The sequence below is a fragment of the Lepisosteus platostomus genome, chromosome 16 (assembly GCF_059453375.1).
Source record: "Lepisosteus platostomus isolate fLepPlt1 chromosome 16, fLepPlt1.hap1, whole genome shotgun sequence".
NCBI classification, from domain to species: Eukaryota; Metazoa; Chordata; class Actinopteri; order Semionotiformes; family Lepisosteidae; genus Lepisosteus; species Lepisosteus platostomus.
In genome coordinates, this window is record NC_142626.1 from 21,458,380 (window position 1) to 21,486,328 (window position 27,949).

Genomic DNA, 27,949 nt, shown 5'->3' on the forward strand with positions numbered 1-27,949 from the left:
ATGCATTCTGTAGACCTGTGTATCAATGTTGATGGAGTTCCTCTCTTCAAATCTACATCTGTGCAATTTTGGCCTATTTTGTGCTCTTTTCACCAATTCCAGCCTTTCATTGTAGCATTATTTTGTGGAGGGTCCAAGCCTGAATCAGTTGATGATTATGTGAGTGACTTTTTAGAGGAGTTAAAGTTACTCACCAATAATGGCATTCACTTTGAAGATAGAGTATTTAATGTTACTTGAAGGCTTTTATATGTGATGCCCCTGCACGCTCATATCTGAAATGCTGCAAAGGACACAATTCGTACTTTGGCTGCGAAAGATGCAAAATTAAAGGGAGCTGGGAGGGAAGAGTTGTTTTCACAGGGGATGAGGCATGTAATGATCGTACAGATGAACAATTCAAGAACTTTGAGTACAAGGAACACCAACAAAGACTTTCTCCCTTAGCTGCTGCTGGAATTGGGTGCATAAGCCAATTCTCCCTTGACTACATGCATCTAGCTTGTCTTGGTGTTGGCAAGAGAATTCTTATTTTCTTAAAGCAAGGACCACCTAAATGTCGACTGTCTGTCAGGCAGAGGAAAGAAATTTCTGATAATTTGGAAATTCTTAGCGGAAAGATGCCTGAGGAATTTGCTAGACAGCCAAGATCCCTCTCAGAGCTTGACAGATGGAAGACTACAGAGTTCCGCCAGTTCCTTTTGTATACAGGCCCCATTGTGCTTCGTAATGTTGTATCAAAACCTATTTTCTGATGCTAACAGTTGCTCTTTCCATTATGTTGGACTCGGACGAAAGAAAGAGAAATGCCTACCTCAACTATGCTCAAAAACTGCTTGATACCTTTGTTGACAATGCTCAGCATTTGTATGGACCAACATTTGTTGTATATAATGTGCACAGTTTGAGACATCTACATCAGGATGTGGTACAATTTAATTGTTCCTTAAATTATGTATCTGCATTCCCATTTGAAAACTTTTTACAGTCCTTGAAGAAACTAGTGCGGAACAGTCATAACCCTATAGCTCAAGTAGTAAAGAGAATGAAGGAGAAGGAAAGAGTTCAGAGCAACTGTGAAGCATCTGGTTCACGGATGTATATTTCGTCAAGACAAAAAGACTGTTGTTTCCTGTTGGATAATGAGGACTTTGCATTTGTGAAGGAGAAAAGAGCAGACAGAAGTCTTCTATGTGATGTTGTACGACAGACTCAGACTTGTAACTTCTTCACTGAACCATGTGAGTCAAAACTGCTTAATATTGTATATGTTAATAGTTTGGAGGTGCATGCAAGAGAGAAATTCCTCTCTGTAAAAGAGTTGCACAGAAAAGTAGTGTGTCTCCCATATGGTGCTGGTTATGTCCTTTTCCCTCTTCTTCATGGCATAGAACATAATCCTGTTCCATGAAGAAGTTGCAACTTTGATTCACACAGGATGCTTCAGTCTGCTCTTTTCTCATGGTGAAGTTTAAATTTTAAAGTTTGTGAGGAATTGCATGTAGTGAATACCATCTAACTACAAATGTATAAATAAAGCAGAATGTTTATTATTGAATTATGTGTTTTTATTGAGTATAATCATTATAAGCGAACACAAGTTTAGTAATCAGCACCACAATCTGAATTAAGACTCAAAATTAAAATGTGTATGTCTGTTTCAGGTGATGTGGACATGTGCAGTTTGGATAGAGCAGGAGGGGGAGGTTGAGGGAGTCTTGCCCTCAAACTGGGTGGATGCCCGAAGAGAGTATGTGTGGTGGCCGAATGATCCAAAGCAGGCCACAAAACTATACAAAGAGAAGGCCAACCCTAATAAAGATACTTGGGTTACCTTCAAGCTCATTAAAGTTAAACATACATCAGGTATAGCTTTCTTTGAAAATAAGAGCAAATTCCTGTTAATTATTATAAATTCCGATTGAATATTTACAGTAACTGTTTATGTACATGTATTAGTGCAACAATACCCTTTTCATATTTGATCAAATGTAATGTAAATATAATTATTTGTAGACAAGAAATCAGCGTGTGATCACTTTGATTTAACCACCTCTGTTACGGATGCTGAAGACGAGGATGAGACACCCAATCCAAAACGCAAAAGTAAGAAGCGGGTGTTCTCCGATTACGTTGATGGTATGTAAAAGTAACAATCTCAATCTCAATAGTTATATTTTTAAACAGTTCTTAATATCAACTGATGCCTCATTTAGCTTGTACCTTGTTATTGATTTTTTTTACAACTCTTTAAAATAAGTCATTTTGAAAGGTGTTCTGTATGAAAATGTTAAAAATCTTATCAGATTTGTTGATAATGGAAATTGCTAAAAATTTTGGTTAGCTTATTCTATTTTAAACTAATTTTCAGTATTATATTGAAATATGATAATTTTCTATTATATTACAGACTTTGATTCTGATGCTGCTACTCCAAGTAAGTCAGTTTCTCTCCCTTCAAAGTTCACAAAATAAAGGAAATAAATTCATTGTAAAGTTACAGATCAAGTTGATTAAATTATTTAATTTGATATGAAATATTTTACTGCCATATTTTTTCTGTTTAGAAAGGAAGAAGCCACCGAAGCTGCCAGTGCCACCCCCAAAACTGAGGTTCTCTCCTAGGAAGAGTGTCTCCCAGAGCTCACTCAGCTGTTCAAGTACGCTTAAAGGTAGGTTATTGGAATTAAAGTTAAAATGTTTTCTTAATGTACTTAGAAGATAACCATCATCAATCATATTTAAAGACAAGTTAACACCATTTTTTATGTTATTGAAGCCCAACCATCAAAGGTGAGAACCTCCCCAAGGAAAAAAATGGTGCCGAGTTCTGGCTTCAACATTCCTGAAGTTATTACTACATTTTTTGCCTACATCTAATTACTCTATGAAATTGAGATGAAGTTCTATGACAAACTAAATGACTAAATTGAAATATTAAGTTATGTGATAAAGTAAATGTTTTCCATAACTGAATTCTTTTCAGAGTCTCCCAGGCAGAAGACCATGTCCAGACCAGAAGAGAAGAGAGAGAAATATCCTCTTTCAGAAGGAAGTAAGTACAGTCAAAATGAACTACAGATGTGGGATTTTTTTATTTTTAAGATTATAAATTGCATGTAGCACATTAGCAACACTACAGTAATGTTAATGTGACAATAGTGTAAGAAAATTCTAACCCAATTCCTTTTAAATGCTGACATAAAATGTAAATTATTTCAGAGTTTCAGAAGCGGGTATTGGGCCTCCTGATAGAGATGAGGGATGAATTGAGGCGTTTGGGTAGGTCCACAGAACCGGTGGACTCCCAATTCCACATCAGGAGGCTGACCACAATGGAAGAGTTCTGTGCATATGAGCAAGCACTTGACAGCATGGACAATCAAAACCTGCTGGTATGATATTATATTCTCACTGTGGTGTAGAAAATATTCACTACCAATATTCTAGGTTTCAGATGGGTCATAATTTTATAGCCTACTGTCACGATCGTTACTCCTCCTCTTAAGGGCGCTCCAGCCCTTCCTCGTTTTGTCCCATTCCCCACACCTGTTTCTTATTCCAGCCCCTCTTTAGTTCCACCTTTAAAGCCAGACGCAGGCGTTTGCCCGAGGCTTCTCATTGATTTCCGTGTCGTGAGAGCCCGGGGTCCTGCCGCGTCTGGCTCCGTTATGGTTTTAGTTTCCTGTTCCTGATTCCCTGCCCCGCCGGTCCCGACCCGGTTCTGCTTTTAACTACGGATGGATCCCCTGGTCTTGGACTAAACCTCCCGTTTTGGATTCCCCCTCTGGATTTACCCTTGGATTGTTCGCCCAGGATTCACTCCCCCTTGGACACTAGCACTGCATGGACACGCCCCCCTGTCTCCTGACCAACTCCTGCATGTTATTTTTCCCCATTGTTTCTTCACCTTTCGGATCGTGTCGTCTGCATAGGGCCCGGAAAGAACTGTTCCTGACACCTACATTTGATTAATATGATCCATCTCTGGCATAAGTTCATATTTTTACTTTGAAAAATGATCACTTTGTATTTTTAGACTGAGATAATACTGCAAAAAAGTGCAGTTAATACGTGAAAATGTGTTTGTTCCATGAATGTGTAAATGGGTATGTCTCATTAGTTGATTAATGAAGATCTAGTAGTAAAAATAGCTTCTAATATTATTTCTAATATAATATTATTTCCAGATAAACCAACTTCAGAGAGTAGGTGGCAGTAATGTCAGAGAGAGTGTTTTCACAGTCTTGTCAAGGTATTGCTTATTGATTTTTTAAAAATGTTTTTACATTACATTTTTACTTCGATCAAATTAACATATCCACAGAATTGAGCTTATAGATACCTATGTGTTAACCACTGAATGTGCAAGGTGTAAAACTGCAAAACTGTCTTTTAAAATATAAGGATTACAGTACTACATTTGATCCTTAATATTTGAGTAAATAAATGTTGAGTGGAAACTCACTTGAAAAAATGTCTAAACTCAGTGAAAATTTGGTTTTCAGACTTATGACAAATGAACTGATGACAGAATTCAACTTCGCTGGCACAAACCGAAAAGATAAACAACAAAAGAGAGGCCTGGGAGACACAAATCTTTATAGAGTAATTAAAGGTACTCCTATTCTATGTTGTACTTTCAAACTTTGGGTACTCTTTAATTAGGACAGACTTTATTGCTCAATTGCTGTGATGCAAGCCACATTTTATCTGTTTATTTCCGCTTTCAGCTTAGTAAACCTTAATGGTTCATTTTTGAGATTATACTCAAGAAGATATTAACCATCATTTATTTGAGTAGTAATATTATATAATTTTCTCCTAGCTGCGGTGCTGAAGTCCCACCCTACATCGACAGAAAAAGATATAAAAGAGCACGCAATGCGTTACTTGAAGAATGCATATGCAAGGCAGGGGGCCAGGAGATCTGGACACTGAAAAGAATTTGGATAAATAAATAAAGTTGTACATTTTAAAATGTATATTTGAATCAAAATGTGGTTTTGAGTTAGATAGTGTGTTAATGTAATTAGTTTGTGTTTGTCATTACTATACTGTATATTGATATTACCAGAATTTGTAGCTGAAGTTTAAGACTAGTTGTGTTTTTTTATGATTATTGCCCATATGTTGATTGTTGATTGATTGCATACAATGTATAATTTAATTTTTCAGGTGTGAATGTGTATTTTCAGAATAAATTTCTAAACCAAATCATTGGCTTGGTTTACTTGTTTCTACACCTATAAAACCTATCTTTGATGTATAATAGACCTCTACCCATATACGTATAATAGACCTCTAAAGTTATCCGTATAATAGACCTCTACCCATATACGTATAATAGACCTCTAACCATATACGTATAATAGACGTCTAAAGTTATCCGTATAATAGACCTCTAACCATATACGTATAATAGACGTCTAAAGTTATCCGTATAATAGACCTCTAACCATATACGTATAATAGTTCTCTAAAGTTATCCGGAACTCCAACCATATATGTATAATAGTCCTCTAAATTTATCTGTATAATAGAACTCCAACCATTTATGTATAATGAACGTCTAAACATAGACGTATAATTGACGTATAACTTTAGACATATATTAGAATTTCATTCTAGACGAATTGTAGACCACATTTAGACGTCTAAGGTATGCTTTTAATAGACGTATATTATACATCTTTTGCCCACTGGGATACTTGTATCAGATACATGAGAATCCAAGCTTTTTTATCTATGCTTTCTTTTCCGTATACCAGATATTATGGAACCACTTCAGAAGCCAGGTGCGGCACCTAGAGAGCGTCTGCATTTATAACTTAGTTTTTAAAATTAGTCAAGCAATATGAAGCATCTCTTTTTACTTTTAAGTCCCTTAATCATCATTAAGCACAGCTTTCTCACCACTTAGACTACTTTTTGATACCATCCTTAGACAAAGCAGAAACTTGTACTTTCTAATGACATACAAGTGGAACGATTACAGGGAATGAGAAGAGTGACAAATTAGTGTAGTTTAGATCTTTTTTCTGAACCAGGGAAAATCTGATCATGTCTCTCTATAACAATAATAAAAAAACTTTATTTTACATATCACCTTTAAAAGTGGCATCTCAAAGCAATACAGTAGATGTAAAAACAATTAAAAGGACCACAGATTACAAAGTAAATACCCAGACAAACACAAACGCGTTTTTAATAAAATGCTTTTATTCATTCAGCAGAGAGATTGAGAGAAAGAGACATCCAGCAGAGAGAGAGACACACACACTGGTTTTCATTGACAAAAAGTAATTTTTTTTTACATTTCTCTTGTCTAACAGGAATGTTTTGTTTGTGGACAGACTGTCCACAAACGTGAGACTGTCTTTATCAGACTTTCGTGATTTTGGCCATAGTCCGTCTCCTTACAAAAGTGATACAGTAGTGCAGCTTGAAGTCTGTACCTGTATACAGTATGGCACAGATAAAACTTACACCATACTGATGAGCTAATACCAGGGAAAAACACTTTTTTATTTAAAACACAATACGCCAGGAAATGTGTCTGATGCGTTAGCAAGTTAAAAAAAATTGCGTCGAAAACCCGGGTGTAACAATTGTTTCCTTTTTCTGATCACTCGCTCTCTGGATACTCGTCTCACCTGCCCTGTTTTCTTTGTTTTCTTGTTATTTGCTGATTATGCCTGCTGCGATCCACTCCTGCCCTCACACCTAAAGAAGACTATTTTAAATTTCTTTGTGCGGTCCATAGTGCAATTAACCCTTGCTTATACATTTGCGGTCTTTTCAAAGTATGTGCTGTCCCTTGACAAAACAAGGCTCGCCAGATAATGTGAATCGAAACCTGTTTTTCTAGCTTTTAAAGTTGTGCGATGTGTAAGCAGGAACACATCATTATATCTTACATATGAAAAATACATAATATAGCTCCCAAACAAACGCAAACGTGTTTTTAATAAAAATGCTTTTATTCACTCATAATCTGACAATTTCAGGAAGACTAAGGAAGGACTAAGGAAGTTGTCATCTGTTGTTGAAGCTCTGTGAGCTAGGTGACTTTGAGACCACTTGTTATCCCAAGTTGTTTGAATCACCACAATTCAAATAGAGAAAAAAGAGCTGACTGACAAGATTTAAGATGTGGCTGTCAATGTTGGATTAAAAAAAACACGTTGCCTGACGTTAGTTGCATTGCTTGAAAAATAATTTTATTTCGAGAGACTGGATAAGTAATTCAAGTGTTTTTTTAACTTCCTGAAAAACAAGTAATAATTTAACAATATGTGCAAACGTTTTATGATATGTCGCTGTTGTGAATGTCTGTGAAAGTGTATCTTATTTGCCTGTCCTGGCTGGTGGAGCTCATTCAGCTGTGTCTGGATATCTCGGTCAAATATTCGGGTAGTGTGTATTGTCTGTTTAGGGTTCTGTAGCATTCCACACGGCTTGACAGCTTGTTCCCCCCTCCCGCCCCTCTCTGTGTACAGTAGAGCCTCCTGTACTGGCTGGACAGGAGGCTCTACTGTACACAGAGAGGGGCGGGAGGGGGGGACAAGCCAATACATACTCTTAAAGTTTGATTAATAGGGAATTATCTTTCATCTACAATCATCTAAAATCTAAAATCTAAAATCCTGCTTGAATCCTTATAAACTAAAAACTAGACTCGAGAAGAGGCTCTGGTGAAATTTCTCCAGCAGCCATATCACCCTGCAACTCACAACTGGCAACCCACTGAAGCTAAGCAGGTGTGAGCCTGGTCAGTACCTGGATGGGAGACCTCCTGGGAAAAACTAAGGTTGCTGCTGGAAGAGGTGTTAGTGGGGCCAGCAGGGGGCGCTCACCCTGTGGTCCATGTGGGTCCTAATGCCCCAGTATAGTGATGGGGACACTATACTGTAAACAAGCGCCGTCCTTCGGATGAGACGTAAAACCGAGGTCCTGACTCTCTGTGGTCATTAAAAATCCCAGGGCTCTTCTCGAAAAGAGTAGGGGTGTACCCCGGTGTCCTGGCCAAATTTCCAATTGGCCCTTACTAATCATGGCCTCCTAATAATCCCCCTCTATGAATTGGCTACATTACTCTGCTCTCCTCCCCACTGATAGCTGATGTGTGGTGAGCGTTCTGGCGCACTATGGCTGCCGTCGCATCATCCAGGTGGATGCTGCACATTGGTGGTGGTGGAGGGGAGTCCCCATTACCTGTAAAGCGCTTTGAGTGGAGTGTCCAGAAAAGCGCTATATAAGTGTAAGCAATTATTATTATTATTATTATTCTCTTTTTTTAATTTCTCTTTTTTTCGTGGAAAAACATCTTACATATGTGCAATCCGGGCACAGAAGGATTAAAAGAAGCCAGACAGGCAGGGGGAAGAGTGAGTTCTAAATAAAGAGGTATCCAGGTAACACTGAAGGTAACAGCCGCAGACGTGGCCTGCTTAGCCCGCCAGGGTTACCCTACTCTCCCGGAGGAGGCCCACCGGGAGATAGCGCTCCAGACGTTCCTCTGGGCCCTGGAGCCGACTGAGGTGCAGCGCCACTTGATGCTGGCCATGCTGATCCTCTTGAAGCAGGCACTGGCTCTGGCTGAGCAGGCTGATGCCGTATTCGAGGAGACCGGTGGGCACCAATGGAGGGGCGCACGGGGAATCAGATGGGGAGGAGGAGACGCCCAACACAGCGACGCCGGGGGAGCGACGACGGCAGGTCATCTGCCACCGCTGTGGGGAGAGGGGGCACATCGCAGGGGAGTGCCGGGCGCTGGAGCCCTGGGGACTCCGGAGGCCGTCGGGAAACAGGAGCAGGGCGGCCTAAAGGGGGGAAGGCCACCCTTGAGGGACGCTACCCCCACTCCGGAAAGCCAGAAGGAGCGCTTCACCCCGCCTGCTGCCATGGGAAGGGTTGGCCACAGCCAGGGCTTATTTCTTCCCTGCCTCATCGAGGGCAGAACCTGCCAAGCCCTCGTCGACACCGGTTCAACCATCACCCTGCTGCGGCCTGGTGTCCTGCCGGGCACCAAGGCAGCCGGACCCCAAGGGCGCTCACTGTGCACTTTGGGGCTGCAAGGGTGGAACACCCCTTCTACAGTACCTTTCCCCATTCCGTGAGGACCGCATCCTGGGGTTGGACTGGTTGCAGCAGGTGGGTGGTGATGCCGTGTTTCACCCTCTCAGCTCCAAATTGCACGGTGAGCGCCCTGGGGGACCGGCTGCCTCAGTGCCTGGCAGGACACCAGGCCGCAGCAGGGTGATGGTCGAACCGGTGTCGAGGAGGGCCTGGCAGGGTCTGCCTTCGGTGAGGCAGGGAAGGAATAAGCCAACTCTTCCCACAGCAGGCGGGGTGAAGCGCTCCTTGCTTAGAATAGCAATATTATGGACAATCAATTTACAATAAATATAGAAAAGCATATATTAAATTTGGGAAATTTGGTTTCAAAAGTCCTCATATCAGCGATGCCTATACTGTTTTCTTCTACAGTATGCTAATCTATTGTACTGCATTCGTCCCCCTCTTAGGCTGCGCAAATGACCTTTTAGATTTTTATAGAGAAATAGAGGCTGTACAGTATGCATTACAATAGAAACATTTACTGTCAAACTTTAAATCAACAATTGATTTAAAGACGATCTGTCAAAGCGCAATGAAACCTATTACTCTTATGGACTTATTCTTATGGACTCCCGGTCCCGCCAGGGATTAAAAAAAACATGGAATCTCGTATCTAAAGAAATAACAGCATACAGTAACTATGTTCATGCACAAACAGTAGCATGTTACATTATTAATTTGGGTGTCTCCTCTTGCCAGAAAGCGCTAAATTGCATTTTGAGTGCGGTTTTGGACTTTTATTTAAAATTACAACCCATAAATAAGCTGATACTGTTTAGACTTTTTTTTAACTATTACAGCAGCACAATGTGCTTTTTCACGAAACCTCCTAGAGTAACGAAATGTCTTGCGTTGTACAACTTTTCAGCTAAACACTGTATATTCATCACTTACGCCTGGCATAAGAGGTGCCCGATAAAAACCGGTTGGACAGCTCTGTTGGAAGTTTTGTGAAAAAGGAGGTTTTGTGAAAAAGCTACAGGAGTGCCAATCGTAATCGTTTTTATTTTTAATCGTTCAATGCAGATGGCTGGTGGCATGTTCCATAAGAGTACGGTAATTAAAACCATAAATATTTTTGTTGGAGTTTAAATAAAGTTGATGTTTTATCTAGGGGCTGCTCGCCTGCGTCTGAAGAGCAACTTCTAAACTGTGAAAACATGTGTCTGTCTTTCCGTAGGGGGAAGGGAATCTGATCTGCAAGGCCCGTTGGCTACAAAAGTAAAAAGAAGGCACTCGCTCTCTCTCTCTTTTTTGATTATTACATCCAATAATCAAAAATGACACAATAAACATAATAACCATAATAACGACCAACCAACAAAAACAACCATACAAACATAATACCAACCAAAAACATAGATAACAACCACAATACAAAATCAAATATATCAAACCATTAAAGCAAAACCGTCCTCCAATTATCAACAAATCTCAATATCTTCTACAAATTATTCGAAATACAAACCAAAAACAGCCTGCAAACTCTCTCAAATTCTTCCAATTATCATAATCCCGCCCCTTATACAAAACCAAACCCTTCTCCCATCCCAGTTTATCCTCTTTATCATAAACAAAATCCATCTCAATTTTCAACATAAAGCATTACACAAAATCAATACCTCAACACTCCATACTCAACAATGATAATTCACAAACAGCCAGAACATGTAACTCCACATTCCCAAATAGACCTCATTTCCATAGCCCGCCCCTTATGCAAAACCAACATCCCTCCCCTGTTCTAGTCAATTAAGCTTCCCCCTCTTTCACTTCTTTTTCCTCACCTTCAAACTTATTGCTCCTCCTTTACTCTCACCATCTGATTAAGAATGAATAAAAATCATTGTATTTTTGTCTGGGTGCTGACAAAGTAAGCACTCTCTCTCTCCCCTGAGTTTGTAATCATTTTTATTTTTAAATACATTTTAGCAAAGTCATGTATTTTAAAAATCTTAAGATTTCTATATTTATGTCTTTATTTAGTGGTTTCATTAGTGACAAAGGCTAAACGTTCTTGGAAAAATTTCTTTTATGTAAACCATGTTTGCTATTAATTCATTTAGGGCTAGAATATGTTCATTGCCTTCCAATGAAAGAAGGGTTCCTTTCGCCGTAGTCAGGAGACATTAGAAGCTTGCCACGCCCGGACTGTTACACCAATGCATTAGCATGTTAAAGCGATTTCATTGAGGAGCCTAGCTTTCTTAACTAGTAAGTACTGTACTTCCTTGGTTTTGGAGGGGGGAGGTGTCTTTTGCTGGAAATCTCGCCCCCTTCTACTTTGAAAATACCTGTGAAACCGGTTTAATTCGTCACAGCCAGCACTCCCGCATTGAGGGGGTTTGTACTTGCAGTGCGTTGGTATAGAGCCAGAGCCGACAACTACGCTGCCCCTGTGTTATGCTATTCGTTAATGTCTAAGCCGGAACACATCATTATATCTCATTTTGTATTTCTTTAAAAAAAAAATAATAGTTTGCCCAGCCTAACAGTATTGTTGTTATTGTTTTTATCCTGTAAAGCGCTTTGAGGACCCACCTTTAAAGGCGCCATATACAATAAAGCTCATTATAATTACTATTGTTAATTTGCTGGACAGAGAGGTGAACATTATTACGCAGAAGACAAAGATAGCGATTTACATTGCATTGTGCATTGTGCTGCTGTAATACAGTTTTAAATAATTAAAAGTCCAAACAGTATCAGCTTTATTTATGGGTGTTAAATAAAGGCGATTTAAATGCGATTTAAATCAATATAAATGTTTATATTGTAACGCATAGGTGACCATTCATTGTTATTAAAATGACTTAAATTCGATCATGTTGTGATATTTAGAAATATAAATTTGTTTGGTGCGAGTGAAGTTTTATTTAATCTCTGACCCAGGGAAATGTTTTATTTTTTCAAAGAAATGTTTGTTAAAAAAAAATCATGGTTCGAGCTGGATTTGAACACTCAACATGTGATGTGGGAGTCAGGGACCTAACCCATAGCACCACCAGCAAGGTCGCATGAGAAGTGTTGAAAAAGCCCTACAAACATTAACAACAGACATCATACAGCGTGTACAATTCTTGTGTTGCGGTACATTAATATAATTATATCGTTATTAATTTTTTTAGATACGCGATTCCATATTATATTCCCTTTTAATCAAATTCTAAAAGTATGCTTGTTGACTCCGGTATCACGTTAGTTAAAGACTTCGATGCTTAAAATGTTTAGGGAAAAATGGAATACTGATTTTTTCTTTAAAGTACCGAGACCAGCCATATACTGTATGTTTATGTTCCAAAATTAATATCGTTTATGGCCTTCACACGCGTTACAGTATGCTCCTATTCTTTTTATGCTCAGCTACTAAGATTTCCCTTCAGTGGTAAAATTCCATATAAATATTCAATACTAAAACGGACACAGTAAAGACATTTAAATCTTTCTAGCCGACCAACGCACTACGAGTGCCCCTGTTGGTCAACCAATCACGTACCGCGGTATTTTGCATCGTGACGTGCGAGGCCGTAGCCAATTACCTCCAGTACGTGTCTGTGCCGCGCACTTTGAATGGTTGCATCTGTATACTAATTTCTTCCCTTTGACTTCTAACAAAGAATATCCAAAAAATACAAATGGACAGAGTCTTTAGTAAAAGATGCAAAAATATTATAATAACCAGGGTTAGGGTTTGAACTGCTTTATCGTCACAACTGTGGCAATTTTAAAAAAAGACAATGCAGAACTCTTATATATTTCCCGATGTTAAGTTGTGAAATTATTCATCATTATTATTTGCTTGAACACCAAGATTTTTTATTTTTTAACAGTGGCTGTTGTTTCGTCATAATATTTTTAACAGTGAAATTGCTAAATAATTGAAAAGAGATAGAATTGTATTTCAATTGATCAGAGCAAAATGCAAAAAGGGTAAATACAGCAACATCTAAGTGCGTTAACGACTCACCACTGTGCTACTGGTCATTCATGTAACATTGCCCTTCTGAAACGTTTGTGCTGAAATAACCAGCAGTCGACTCAAGAGTAGCCTCCCACAGGCCATTTCAGAAAAAAAACAAACTCCTGTGATCCATTGAGGATATACGCTCTAACAAGTAACAGGTTTAAGGTTTCAGGGCTTTTGGGGGTTTAAGGGTTCTGCTAACACATAGAGTACAGATGAGTGTAGCACTACTTCAGTTACATCAGTGTTAGAGCACCTTTTCAGTGGCATTCCAGGGATTACAACTGGCATGATTCATTGGGAGACAGTGCCTGATTGATAGTGGGATGGGTGTACAGACAGCAACCCCAGTGTGTTATAATGAGCCTAGGACTGGGCAGGACAAGTTCTAAGGAAGAACCACTTCTTGACCTGCTGCCAGGTCCTCCTGTTGTGATAGAGCTGCATTTATATATTGCTTTTATTATAATGTATTACTATATATTTATTAATTAATGCTGTATAAAAATACAGTACAATCACTTAAAGGCTTAAATGCAAACTCCACTTCAATACCATAAAGTTGTAAGCAAAGTGATATAAATAATGTACATGAGTGCTCACCAAATTCAAATATTTTGTTATATCCTGAGATACTCCATTGCATTACATGAATAACTTTCAAATTACATTTATCTGTGATTCTTTACCAGGCATCTTCTCTGGCTTTTGCAGAGGCTACAGTATTGTTCCTCTGCTTTAGAACAGATTTGTCCCCCTCATAGTTTTTGGTAAGGAACCATAATTCATGGTCATTGAAATAAGACACATATAACTTATTTGCTTTTGCCAGGTTTTACTTGAGCTGATGAGGAATAATTGTAGTCCCCCCCTGTCTGCTCCCACCATTACAGGACCACTGTACCATATATGGTGCAGTTCAGCCCTTTGAAAATGTTCCCTTAATATAGCCAACCAAAAAGAGTGTGAGCAGACAAAGGCTAGGGAGGAATCATCAATGCAATAAAAAATGTATTCCTCTTGTGGGTTATTTTGTTTTTTTCCAAACATTTCTTTTTGTGTGAATCAACTAGTATAGTTGATTGACAATATTAACATTATTGTGTATTTTGTGTAATCGGTATTCATATATATATACTTGTATACTGATAGAAAAAACACAACATTTTCTGGAATGAGAATACTTTAGTTATATCTTATGTACTTTCACAAAAAGTGGTCAATTTGTTATCAGCCCTCGGACCAGCAATACAGCTCGTGCAGTGAGGCATTGCAAGTTGCCAATCACACAAAAGCTCGTTAGGTGCACTTTTACCCAGCGAGGTCCAGGTGGAACAATGCCTGATCAGGTCACCTTTAAAAAGGCCTTAATTCAAAGCTTAGGTCACTGCAAGAAAAAGGCCACACTTAGTCACTTTTCTGTGCGTTACATAATGCCTAGAATGTCACCAGAAGCCAGGGAGAGGGCCATTGGCATGCTGCAGGCAGGCATGTCATGTGCCAGTGTTGCCAGACACTGGAGTAAGCCGCTCCACTGTGTCCCGACTGCAGAGAGGGTTTCAGCAGACCGGCAGGACAGATGACCGTCCAAGATCCGGTCGCTGTCAAATAGAACCGACCAGAGTAGAACCGACAAACCAGACTGGTCCATCTGAGAGATTGTTTCAGATCTGCCACCCGTACTGCTGCTGAAACTGTCAACAGACACAATGCCTGTATCAGTGACAGGACAGTGAGACTCCATGCTGCTGGACTTAAAGCAAGGTGACCTGTCAGAGACCCTCTGCTCACACCTCCTAGACATCACACCTGACTGGAGTGGGCCAGACAGAGGCTGTGATGGACTCGTCAGCAGAGGCATTAGGTCCTCTTCACGGGTGAGTCACTCTTCAGCCTGTTCCAAAGAGATGGAGAGCCAGTGTGTGGAGGAGGAGGTGATGCATTTCTTTTTTCCATCACGATACAGTATATATTTTCCATGAGTATTCCAAAACGTCTTTCAAGAAACTGGGCCAGATGGCCTTGTGGTATAACACTTCTTGCATTTTGACCACTGAATCAGATGTGCCCTAGAACTTAACCAGTAAACCAGCTGTCTTCCTGATCTAACAAGACTGGACCTAACCCATCGGAACAGCTGCCCTCCTGGTCTAAAAAGACTGGACCTGAAGCACTGGACCAGCTGTCCTTCAGGTATAACAAGACTGGACGTGAACCACTGGACAAGCTGTCCTCCAGGTCTAACAAGACTGGACCTGACATAAATACTTCACACAGACAGCACCCCAGGAACTGAACCCAGAGCCCTGGTACTTGATGGGAAAGTATCTCATGGAACCAGGGCAGACAGACACAAGCACACACTCACACACACTTAACCCATGGTCAGTGGGTTAATGCCAAACACAAACCTACTTTTGTTAACAATCTGTTGTCTAAAGAGACTGGACAGCTCCACTGAAAGACAAATATAAAACATAGCTTGTTTCCTCATAAAAGAAACAGTATGTTTTGAGAAAGATGTTGGAGGAATTTACAGAAAATCTCATCTCCATGCTTTGCTTCACAAGAAGAGGCTGTGTGATGAGACTGGGTTCTTTTAATTTCCTCAGGGGCTGGCAACATGTACATTTTGTCAAAGTATGAAGCTAGCTCTCACTTACTGCTGTTTTACATGTTATGCAATCCTTTTTGCTTCCCATTCATTCTTTGCCTTTAATTCATATTGTGTAATAAAAGCAAATTATCAATAAACAAAATAAATACTTTTTCCCGCATGGCTTCTTGGGCGAACCACTTTCTGGAAAAACGAGTTAAGTGACTGTGAGGCGCAGATGTCTTTCCTTCAAAGACTGCCAAAACAGATGCTCTCCTTCCCGCTGCAGAGAAGATACAGTATAAATACGAGGCACAAGGGCAACAGCTGGATTCCCAACTTTGAACGCGACAAGATCATCCCTCCAGGTAAGTGACAATTAGAAACATTTTTCACAAGGGAAACCCAACAGAAATGCTATTATTTTGGATTCTAGTGATGGCAACATGCATGTTCTACTTGTGCACTTATTTTTAATGTCTCATTAAAATAATTATTCATGCAGCTCTTTTGTAGTTTTAAAATTGAATCCCACATACTGTAGCATAGCTGTGATAAAACAACACTATTATTTAGAACTGTTGTCTTTCTGTTTCTTAAATGGACACAGAGTAGGTACTAAAGACGTAATTTTCTCCCTTCCAGGGAGTTGTAACAGGTACGCACTTTTTAGGGATTCATTGAGTAATTCAGCAAACTGCATGGAAGTCTAGTGCTCATCTCCACACCAGCAACTCCTACAAGTTGGACTCTCCGGTGCTATATAGTTAAGATGGTACCTCAGTGCAAAGGACTGTCCTTGTTTTTTCTTTATAGAAAGGAAAAATGCAGACTTGGACCATGGCATCATGTGCAAGTAACTATATTCTTTTGATTCTCTCTCTAACGATTCTCATTAACTCATAAGCTATTCTGGAAGGTTTTCAGCTCAAATGCATTTTATGTTAAAACTAAATGTTTATTTGCAAATTAAAAGTGTAAGTGACTTATTATGTAAAAATGCATAATTGAAAATCTTAAAGTCTGATTTTAATTTTAACTTTTCATTCTAAATTTAGCTTTATTCTGTTTAGTGGTTGCAAAGGACATATTGTCCGGTTAGTGAGGCAGTTTTGATGAGATTGTCATCACAGAGCAATCCCTTAAATAAGCCTCCCAAACAGTTCACCTCCCAGACCTTGACTCTTCTCTCAAGCAGAGTGCTAGGTGTACAGTATACAGGTGAGCGTTCAAGCAGGAACCATCAGTCAGTGGGATGAAGAGAGGACAAGAAAAGATTAATGACTTGATGTCTCTGGTGCCATTTGCCACACAGTGTAGCTGGTTGTATTTTTGCTGGCCCAGTGTTGTACCTTAATTGGCCCAAGAGGTGTCAGGCTCACATGAAAAAGGTTGTGTTTTCATTGATTTGATCTATACTCATCGCTGAAAATAAACATTCAAACAAAAGATCATATAGGAAATCTGTTTCATTAACATGCATTTAGCTTTTAAGAAAATATTGAAAGATCCTCCAGCCTGAGCTGTTCTAGGACCTAAGAATCTGAGTCACTGGGCCTTGTGGATTAAAATGTTATGAACTCACAGAAACAAGTGTAGTCACTGTCTGGTTTATTGATTTGTACCCCTGTATAATTTTTTATAACTTCTTTGCCCGTACGGCACATGTTAATGCTTTTGTGTCCCTTGCCTAACCTGATATTGCTCTTCTCCCCAAAGTCGTCTTGCTGGGCTGCTTTGTGGTGCTCTTAGCACATGTGCAAGCAGGCAGCAGTGTCATTGAGCAGTGCTTCCGCGATAACGGTTACAAGCACCTGCTGGAAGACGTGAAGCAAGGCCTCATCAGGACTGGCCCTCCGAAGAACTTTGTGATTGTTGGAGCAGGGATCTCCGGATTAATCGCTGCCAAACTCCTGGAGGATGCTGGACACAACGTATGATTTTCACATACTGTCTCAGGAGGCAGCAGTCTCACCCTCAGCTCCTAGAGGGTCTAGCGTCTTCAGAATTTTGTTCATACTCCATGATTTTCACAGTTAGACATCTACAGGCTGGTCTTGTAATTCTGAAGGTCTTGGATGGCTAATTAGTGAAAACAATCACATTGCTAATGGCAGTAAAAGCTCAGGTAATTAAATGACCATACTTATAAATGACCATACTTATCCGGTGACATATGGAGCAGTGGCACTGTGGCTAAGGATCTGTGCCTATGGCTGGAAGGTTCAAATCCTGCAGATGGCAGATAAATCTTGCCCTGTTGGGCCCTGAGTAAGGCCCTTAAACCCAGCTGCTCCAGGGTCACTGTATAAATGGCTGACCCTGCGCTCTGACCCCAAGCTTCTCTCTCCCTGCCTGTGTGTCTCATGGAGAGTAAGCTGGTGTATGCGAAATGGCAAATTCCTTATACAAGAAATTATATATGGGTAATAAAGTGATCTTATCTTATGACATTAATCATGTAGACAAACTTTGAAACTCAGGAGGAACAAAAACAAAAGATACTAGACGCTCCATGAACTGACCCTCAGACCCCTGTTCTGATTTGTGGGGGACAGTTATTATAATGTTCCAGCCTTGTATTTCTAAAACATGTTGGTCTCTCATGTACAGTACATTATTCTAGTATAGAGCAGGTTAAGATTGGTTCAGCAATTCTGTTTCCACCCAACTGCTTGACAATCCTCTTGGCAGAGCAGGCTGACATGGGGTGCTGGAGGATGGAAGGTGTTAGAATCCTGCCTGGTGTTCGTGGTAACTGAAGTGGCTCAGGACTGAGTAAATCCTTCCACACCTCATCCACTGATGCTATATTACTCTTCTGCTCCGGTTTGAATTTTGGAGCCCTTAAGTTGCAATATTGATTCAGCAAAGATTTTATGGACTGTTCTCATGTTTATTTATTTTCTTAAAAAACAAACATTTCATTCACAAGGGCCAAATTATGCTATGGTGCTAGGTGGCCATGAGTTTTTTTTTTTTAAATTAGATGTGATGTATAAGAGATTTATGGACAGATAGCAACATAATTTGCAAAACAGGAATATTTTGTGGACACTGTATTGTCAGTAATACAGTTAGAAAACAGCACCTTTGAAAAGAACACATTCAGAAATTCTTGTTTTCAGCATTTTAAAAAAATATTTCTTCACGCGGTTGGCTTGCTTTATTCCATTTGAGAACTGGAGTACCAGGCGGACACAAGCAAAAAGGATCCATGCATGGAAGGTGGAGCTCTCTCCTCTCTCAGCTGTTCGGAGTTGAAGGAATACATAAATGCCACTCCCAGCACATAAACACTGACACGGAATACACTTGGGATTGATGGTACCACATGGAGAATCTGGCACAGAATGGTGTTGAGCAAAGGAACCATTAAAATATCCCAGACAGGACACATTTTTTTTCTATTGGCTACCATTCTCCACAAACTTCAGATCACTAGCAAATTTTTATTGCAGTAATATTCTTGCCAATATAGTATTGCAAATAGTACCCCAGCAGGAACCTGTCATTGCATTGTGTCAGCATTAATTAAGATAATCGTTTCAGGTGACCTGCCACTAGAGGTCAGTAGGTCTTCCGTTCATCGAAAACTGCATTACATGATTCATCATAGGACTAATTAAATAACAGGTGAAGGGCTGCAGGCCATATTCCTACAAAGGATTAATTTAAACTTAGTTTGGTATATAAAGAGACACTCAGAGTAGTAGTAGGTGTTGGGTTTTGTGTTGAGTATAGTCCTTTGATTGAATAAAGTTTCTTTATGGTAATTTGATTTAAGTGTGTTTCTTTATGTGCTTGGTACCCATCAGTCAGCAGCTGAGAGGTAGGCCTGTCACAGTCCTGTTACCTTTGCCCTCTGTACCCACAGTGACTTGTTCTCTACAGGTCCAGATCTTGGAAGCCAGTGACAGAGTTGGAGGGCGCATTCTCACCTACAGGAATAAGAGCAGGGGCTGGCATGCAGAGCTGGGCGCCATGAGAATTCCTGCAACTCATGAGTGAGTGTTTCCCTGGAGTGCTAGCTTCAGGATTTGATAAGGCACAAGATGACCTAAAATAGTGCTGATGTTTAACTTTTTACTATTGAGTAAATTGGTAGAACAAAATTGTGATTATTGCTGCAGCTGAGATATTAAATGGTCATGCCAGGCTATTTAACAATATTAGCCTGAAATTGTGAACACATGATTAGCATGCAGCTCCATATTAAAACCAAAGCAACAGCTGCTGCCCTCTAGTGGTTATAAGAGTGGGGAACTAACTTTAACCTCCTCATATACAGTAGTTGAAGCATCTTGGTAGCGTACTAAGCAGAACACTGGATCACGTTAGAATGTTCCCGTATATAGTGGAAATGGAATATAATGGAACTGTAACTAAGAAATTCTCCAAGTGATGGATCATGTTGTAATTAATTAAAATTGCTTTCTGTTAAATCACAATTATTTTTAATTAAGCTTATTAAACATCATTAGATACTTTATTAATTCTGTGAGGGAAATTGCAGTGCAACAGCAGCCTGGCATAGTCAACACAGCACAGTGTAACAAAATGATACAATAATACGATAATACAATAATACAATACTGTCAGTAGAGTCAGTGAGAAGTGCAGTTAAAAGTAAAAAATGGAGTATACAGAACTGCTCACAGTACAGAAGATACAAAACAAACCAGAATGTACAGTACACAAAAAGATGTATTGCACATTATAAATATATTGCACAAATCACCCAGCATATATTGCACAAAAATCAGGTCAATGTCAATGTTGCCCCCGCCCAGACACATAGTTGAAAAGTCTTATGACCTTCTGTAGCGCTCCCTGTCACACCATGGTTGAATCAGCCTATTGCTGAACATGTTCTTCATTCTAAAAAGCATGTCATAGAGGGGGTGAGAGACGTTGTCAATGATGGTCATTAATTTGGACACCATTCTCTTCTCAGCCACTACCTCCATGGGGTCCAGATCAGACCCAATGATAGAACTTGCTCTTTGATGAGCTTTTTCAGCCTGTTGGCATCCCCTGCTCTAACCCCAGAGTCATTAATAAATGACTAAGTCTGTTACATTTAGATCTAATTCATGTAGAGCCTTTTGAATATGATGGTGAATATTCTGGCAATTGAAGGAAATACACTCCATTGAAATGTATGCACTGTAAGTGTTAAATGTGCTCACATCTGAGTAATGAATATTTTTTATTGGGATGGAATTCTACACTTGTGGTTCTCAGGGGAAATCAGGGATCTTGAGGGATTAGGGGTACAAAGAAATAGTTGTGTAGGGAAATTTGAGCATTTGCTTAAGAGAAAAAAAAACTTAGACGAAGAGCAAAAAATACCCCCTTAAAGTGCATAAGACTCAACTTTATAGTACAGCTACAGTACAGTATATGAGAGCAGGGGCTGGCAGAGCTGGGCAGAGCTGGGTGCCATGAGAATTCCTTCAACTCCCGACAGAGTGTTTCCCTGTAGTGTTAGCTTCAGAGTTTGATAAGGCACAAGAGGAGCTGAAATTATGGTGCTTAGAAATAAAAGCTATTACAATTTGATTCAATTCAAATCTATAGCTGCTGTACTCATTTCTTTCCTGACTAATTGCAATTCAGTTTTGCACTAGTAGTTACAGACCCTCATTTGGTGTAGTTTAGCATGAATGCACTTCTTAAATTAAATTCTTAAATTAAAACCTTATTTGTCTGGGAGTTACTCAGTTATACGAACATGAGACAAACAGTAATTATATTAACATGGCCTTTATAATAACTTATTAATCAGATGAATTGAAATGCTCTGAATCGGGCACCTCCAGAGGTTTGTGCTCATTAGAACAACAACACTAGAGCCCTCAGCACCGTACTAAGCACAAGTTCAGATGCTCTGCAGCTTTGTTCCACACATTTTTTTTTGCAATTGAGCTCAGAGCTGGAAATATACTTCACAAAGTGCCATATTAACTAGTCAGCGAATTAGAAAGCAGCTGTGTGCTGTATCAAAGTCCATTGCAATTGACCTATTATATTCTGCTCAAGCAACAGTTAGAGTTCACTGACCGTGCAGTGCAGTGGTCAGCATTGCTGCCTTGCAGCTCTGGGTCTCTAGGGTCAATAATAGACCTGAGGTGCTGTCTATGTACAGTAGTTTGCTCTCCCTCTGTTTGTGTGGATTTCCTTGAGGTGTTTTTCTCCCACAGTCCCAGAGTATACTATTAGATTAATTGGCTTTTAGGAAAACTGGCCCTGGTGTGAGTGTGTGCGTGTTTCTGTGTGGCCTGTGATGGACTGTTGTCTTGTCCAAGGGGTACCCTGCTTTTTTGCTTGTGGCTTGCTGGTATAGGCTGTGGCTGCCCCATGACCCTGCACTGGGAAATGGATGGGTTCATTCTCTACACTTGTCTAATAAGGGGTTTTTGATTTTCCTCTTCAAACATGCCTCAATCAAGAGGTTTTATTCTCCACTGGGATGTAACGTGAATAAAGAAGTGATGGAGATGCTCATGCATTTCAAAATGAAGTTGAGCTCTTTCATCCTTGTGTTGACAGGGCATCCTGAATGTCCGATTATTGACAATTACTATCGGGCCCCTGATAAAAGATGCTTCTTGCAGCTTCCTTTATCACTGGTGAATGAATTGGTCCCGGTGTTATTGAGCTGAAGCTAATCAGCAACTAAACTTAACTTAAGATTAAAAGCATCCCCCAGCTCTTACAGGCTGGTACCTTAAACGGAACTACAATCCATTTTCTAACCTGTCTTAGAAAAATGCAGGGAGCTGGATGTCATGAGTCAGGATACAGGCTGTCCATGACAGGACAGACATAAACTCAGAAATGCACACACCAGGGCCAATTTTCCTAGCAATCAGTTAAGATACCAGTACTGTGTGTTTCTGGACTATGGGCAACAACACACAGAACATGGTGAGAGCACACAACCTCCCATCAGAGAGCTTTCCACAGAGGTCTAGACCTGAACCCAGGGCTCCAGTGCACATCTAAGATGTTTTTTCCTTTATCACTCTAGGTCATGATAGGTCATCACTGATTATCTTGATCTTGTGAGTATCTAGATTTCTAAGTAGCAGAATTCTAAGCATCCTGAAGAATCATTCCCCTTCTCAAGATGTCTTCTTGACTAACATGTGGTTTTCAAGCTTTTCAAAAGTCTAATAAAGAAACTTTGTGTTCTGAAGCCATATTTCCTTTACATTGAGTGAATGCCTTCCTCTGGAAAGACAAGTTTTAACTTAAACCAAGCACACACACCCCAGGTCCCTGAACAGGAGCCTTAAACAATATTTTGGACAAAATTTATCTTGTCTTACTGCTGGATTTTAATATGAGACTCAACAGTTTTGTGGTAGAACTATTATATCAAAATATTAACATGATCATATCTGTTTAAGACAACAGTTACCTAACAGAGGAAATTACATTCTGATATTTCTCAGCTCTGCATTTAAATGTTCTGTGTTCTGTAACTCTTGTGATATTTTCAGACTAGTCCTTCACTATGTACAACACTATGGACTCAAATTATCTGAGTTCATCCACGCAGATGAAAGCACATGGTACTTTACTAATGGGAAACTCAACCGGGTGCATGATGTTGATAAGAATCCAGATCTTCTGGGCTACACTGTGAAGGATTATGAAAGAGGGAAATCTGCTAAACAGCTGTACTCTGAAGCCATCAGAAAGGTAATATATCCATGAGAGTTCTGACTGTGATGTTCACAATCTAGAGGATCATGTCTAATGGGGTAGATTAAAGGTTTTCAATGTGAACCCAGAAAGATGGGTGGTGTAGGGAAAACCGGCTCAGGGACGCCAAATATGTAATCATAGTGGCTCTCTGAAGGCACCAGTTCTGTAGGGTTTGGGCATTTACTGTGACAATTATTAATTGTAGCAGTAAATCACAAAGTTAATTCTTTTGATGGCTTTAGAATCCAACCATGCGACATAACTCAAACAACGCACACACACAGGTACTTATACACGAGGATACATTTATTAATACATAGAATATGCATATAAACCTAACAGATCTTATCGAGAGGGTTATCAGAATACAAAAGGTATATATTCAATCAGTTACGAAGTGTTACACATCAAGAGGACATACGTTCAGTATATCATTCATTTAGACCGTTTCATAAATGAACTTGGTTATAACTTCTACATTAGATACTCAAACAAGTACATAACTCTTAGGAATTAAATTGATATCAACTGGTTTGGATAACAATTGAATTCTCGAGCTGTAATGCATTGAAGTTGAATACTCATCCAATTTCTGGGGATTCAGATCTCCTGCAGGCACAAAGAAACAGTTGCAGGCTGTTGCTGTCCAATCCGCGCTCTCTGGCTCCGTGCCAGGCTGTGCTGTGCGGCTTGCGACGGTGCGCTGCTGATGCTCACTGACCGGCTAGTTAGTGTTGGCTTTAACTAGCACAGTTTGTGCACAGGAGAAAAGATGACTGTGGGTCCCAGCAAGTCAGGAAGAGGACCGGTTCGTTCCTGATGAAGACTAGTTCTGAATAGTGATTCAGCTGTCCACAGTTCCGATCTGTTCACGAGGCCTGCTGCTGGTTACTCTCTGGCAACCTCCACTCTAGACTCTTAGAACAAAGGAAAGTTCTGGCACTCGGACACACTGGCCGTTCCGTGGTTGTCCGGGCTGAGTCTCAGGATGGTCAGGAGGCGCGCTGCGAGAATGTCCTGCCCTTGGGAGCCTTCTGCTCCTGGGCCGTCCTGCCCTGGAATTCTCCTTTGAATTCCCTTTAGAACAGTCCACAGAATCCTCTCCAGAATCCCTTCGGAATCTCACAGGCTCTCTGTGTTGCCTGTTTTTACCTGGAGGAACTTCAGCTCGTTGATTGGCTGAAAGTTCCATGGGCATCAGAGTCCCACGTGGGTTACTCGGCCCTACCAGTCCCTGATTGGTTGATCAAGGTGAGATATGAGTCATTTACTCCTGACACCTAGGAATGCAGTCCAGATGTCCATCTGGCACTCCCTAGACAGATAGGCGCCAATGGATGACCATTGATCATGATAGCCAGGCTTAGCTAAGTGCATCCCCCTTTGGGAGCTGTCCTAGGAAACCTTAAATCACCCTGCACTAATGGTCTCTCTGTGGCTGCACCACAGAGATGAACAGAGAAATGGGGCCTCATTTGGGAAGCTCAGAAACACTTAATTCTGCCTTATTATTTAGCCTCGCCGCTACAGTGGGTAAATAGACCCCTTCCTTGAATCTGTTCTAACTTTTACCCTGGACTACTGGTTTGGTGACCTGTATCTGAGAAGCAAGAACAAACTGGGAAGACTTGTGAAAATATGTCAGAAGGTCATTTACACTGATCTTCCAGCTCTCTCCATTCACGTGTTTTGCGTAAAGCACAATCCATCTGTGATTACCCTTCTCACCCCGAACTCCAAAACCAACAGATTTAAGTTCTCATTCATACCTGTAGCCATATCCTTACTTACCCCTTGACCTTCAATGTAAATATGTCTGTATATTGTTGCTTCTGTCTTTTTTTCTCTGTTTGTCTGTACACCAATATACACCAACACTGCTGCTGTAAAACAACTTGTCCCCCGGGGATAATAAAGACACTCTCTCTTTTCATCACTGGCCTCATGAATCTATTTTGGACTGTAGGATTTCCATAGTGAGACATGAGTGACTAATTGAATCCCAATAGCTGAGACAATATGATTGGACGAAAGCTGAAGCTGATGGTAAACCAGAATAGCAACCCTTATGTGGAGAGCATAAATGTGTCTGCTCTACTTTAGAGATGTTATACTTCCTCTAGACCAGCTGTCCTAGTTAGAACTGAAGAACTGGTGGATTTCAAAGTATACTAGGAGATTTTAGTCAAAAAGCAGTATCTTCTGACCTGAAGCTCAACCCTGGTCACAAACAGAATTTGCAACAGGAGAACAATAAGAAGCTTGTATTAATCTCAATGTCCAGAAGGTTAAGCTCAAGATCAGTGCTGTTAATTGGTAAGTGCAGTCTCTAGTGGCACATTGACGTGATGAGCTGAGTTTTAAAATGAGAACGGTCATCATCTAAGATTTTATGTGAAAGATTAATAATATGTCACTCTGTTAGACATGTTATTGAGCTCAAGAAAAATTAGATTATCATGGCCTTGATGATCTAAGAGAATATTTTTTCATCTAGGTCATTGATGAAATTGAGAAAGATCAATCACAGTGCCAGCGTGTCCTCAAGAAATATGATACCTATTCTGTAAAGGTGATGTTGGCCGTTGGAACGTTGGAGTTCTGATCATGATGGTTTTTAGCATTAATTATCCCCACAGTGTATAGAGAAAAAAATGTTGATGATCATATTGTATTATAATAATCATGTTTGAGCCTTCTACAGATTCATTCATAAAGTGAAATATACTGTAGATACACCGACACTGTAATTTGGCAAAAGTCTAAAGATTAAACCACTTCAGTGTTTGCTTACAGATCTAGTTTAGTTTTTTTTTATTGATTGGTATCTGGTGGCACAGTAGTTAGCATTGACAGAAGACAACACATCCAACTACTAGTAATTAAATAGATTAAATTAAAATAAATCTGTGATTTTTGACCATGTTATCTTCTTTTACAAAGAGCTTACAAGTTCCAAGCTTTAAAAACTGTATATTACCAGTCAAAATGGATTTTTGATTTGTCTGCTCTGTGTTTCAACAGCAATATCTAAGAGAGAAAGTAACCTCAGCCGACATGCTATCCAAATGATTGGAGATGTCTTAAACGCACAGTCCCTGTTTTACACTACCTTCAGCGAAAATCTGAGGAGGGAGAATGACATCAATGATGACGTCAAGTGAGATTTTTAAACCTGTGGCATTTTCTTACGTAGTAAAACTAGGTTTGGAAGGAAGAACATTTTGCAATACTGACAATTACAATGATGACAGTGGAGTAACTACAAAGTAATTCAATTTAATTCAAAATACTTTATTCATCCCCTAGGGAGTAATTTAAGAGTCAGCACACAAGCCTGAGTGACAAGCTGTCAGTGCTATCTGTTTATGATGTATACCTTGTTGGGGAGAAATACAGTACTTTACAAATGTCATGCATTGCAATTCCATCTTACTTATGTAAGGGTAAACTTGTTTAAACAACTTGTTAAAAAGGAAAGTTGGAGGAAATTTCATTTAAGAATGAATGTGTATTGGGCAGTACAGTGGTGCAGCATTTAGCATCGCTTGGGCCCTGGGTTCAATCCCAGACCTGGTATGCTACCTGCACGGAATTTGTATTTTCTTCCTGTTTTTGTGTGACTTTCCTCCCACAGTCTAAAGGTTTACTGGTAGTTTCACTGGCATCTGGGAGAACTTGCCCTGGTATGAATGCGTGTCTGTATCTGTGTGTTTGCTCTGTGATGGACTGGCGTCCCATCCAGGATGTACCCTACATTCCATTGCTTGCTGGGATAGGCTCCAGCTTCCCAGTGACCCTGAATTGGAAGAAATGGTTAGAAAGTGAATGGATGGAGTTAATGTATCACTTTCAATAGTATCTCTACAGGCTACATTAGAAAGGTTAGAAACAAGAGGAGGCTATTCAGCCTGTTTGGTAGTTTAGTAGTTAATTGATCCAAAGATCTTATCCAGGTGTTTCTTGAAAGATTATCGGCTTCAACAACATGGCTGGACAGCTTGTTCCATAGTCCCACAACCTTCTTCCTTTGCGTGGAGAAGTCTCTCCTACATAGATCTGTGGAGCTGATCTGATAATTTATTCAAATTTTCCCACACCCTCAATTTATTCATTTATTCCAAAAATGGTCCCTTGAACAAGTTGCCTTAAACATGCTATCATACGGAAGTTCTTAACTGTAGTTAGGGAGGTGCTCAGTTCGGCCCTGGGTCTATCTGACATCCTACCTCTGGTGTCCTACAGCTTTAAACATCTACTATCTCTTTTCAACATAATGTCTGCATACCATACGGTGCCTGTACACTTTTTCTGTCTCTGTTTTTCTGTTGGCGGCATTGTGATTCACTTATTTCTTTCTGTATTGGAGGTTGAGCCTCCTCATCCTGTGGTCAGGAGGCTGCCTCTTAACCAAACGAGTTAAGCCAAAACTTATTATACTTACAGTAAACACTCAAATGTTTGCAAAGCATCTGAGTCTTGGGCGTCATTATTGCTCATAAGGTATACTGTACAGTATAGTCCCTGATAAAGAATCTTGGATATTT

The 27,949-nt window shown here is 40.0% G+C and overlaps 1 protein-coding gene, 2 long non-coding RNA genes and 1 gene segment (V, D, J or C); 3 read left to right on the forward strand and 1 right to left on the reverse strand.

Annotated features, from left to right (window-relative positions):
• Positions 1-27,949, reverse strand: part of LOC148647025 (Ig kappa chain V-III region MOPC 63-like) — a 482,291-nt gene that overhangs the window by 55,578 nt on the left and 398,764 nt on the right.
• LOC148647027 (uncharacterized) overlaps positions 1,304-27,949 on the forward strand; it is a 173,093-nt gene continuing 146,447 nt past the window's right edge. For both annotated transcript variants that reach the window (XR_015927581.1, XR_015927582.1), the window contains exons 1-4: positions 1,304-1,866; positions 2,017-2,139; positions 2,411-2,437; positions 2,568-2,672. This is a non-coding gene — a long non-coding RNA (uncharacterized LOC148647027). The remainder of the gene's footprint in view (positions 1,867-2,016; positions 2,140-2,410; positions 2,438-2,567; positions 2,673-27,949) is intronic.
• LOC148647028 (uncharacterized) lies at positions 4,196-4,950 on the forward strand. The gene is made up of 3 exons (XR_015927762.1): positions 4,196-4,255; positions 4,509-4,618; positions 4,829-4,950. It is a non-coding gene; the product is annotated as an uncharacterized LOC148647028 (long non-coding RNA).
• LOC148647029 (L-amino-acid oxidase-like) lies at positions 16,038-22,835 on the forward strand. The gene is made up of 5 exons (XM_088609011.1): positions 16,038-16,051; positions 16,500-16,539; positions 17,403-17,617; positions 19,578-19,690; positions 22,720-22,835. The coding sequence occupies exons 2-5, from the start codon at positions 16,509-16,511 to the stop codon at positions 22,724-22,726; spliced, it is 366 nt and encodes a 121-aa protein (XP_088465137.1). The 5' UTR covers positions 16,038-16,051; positions 16,500-16,508; the 3' UTR covers positions 22,727-22,835.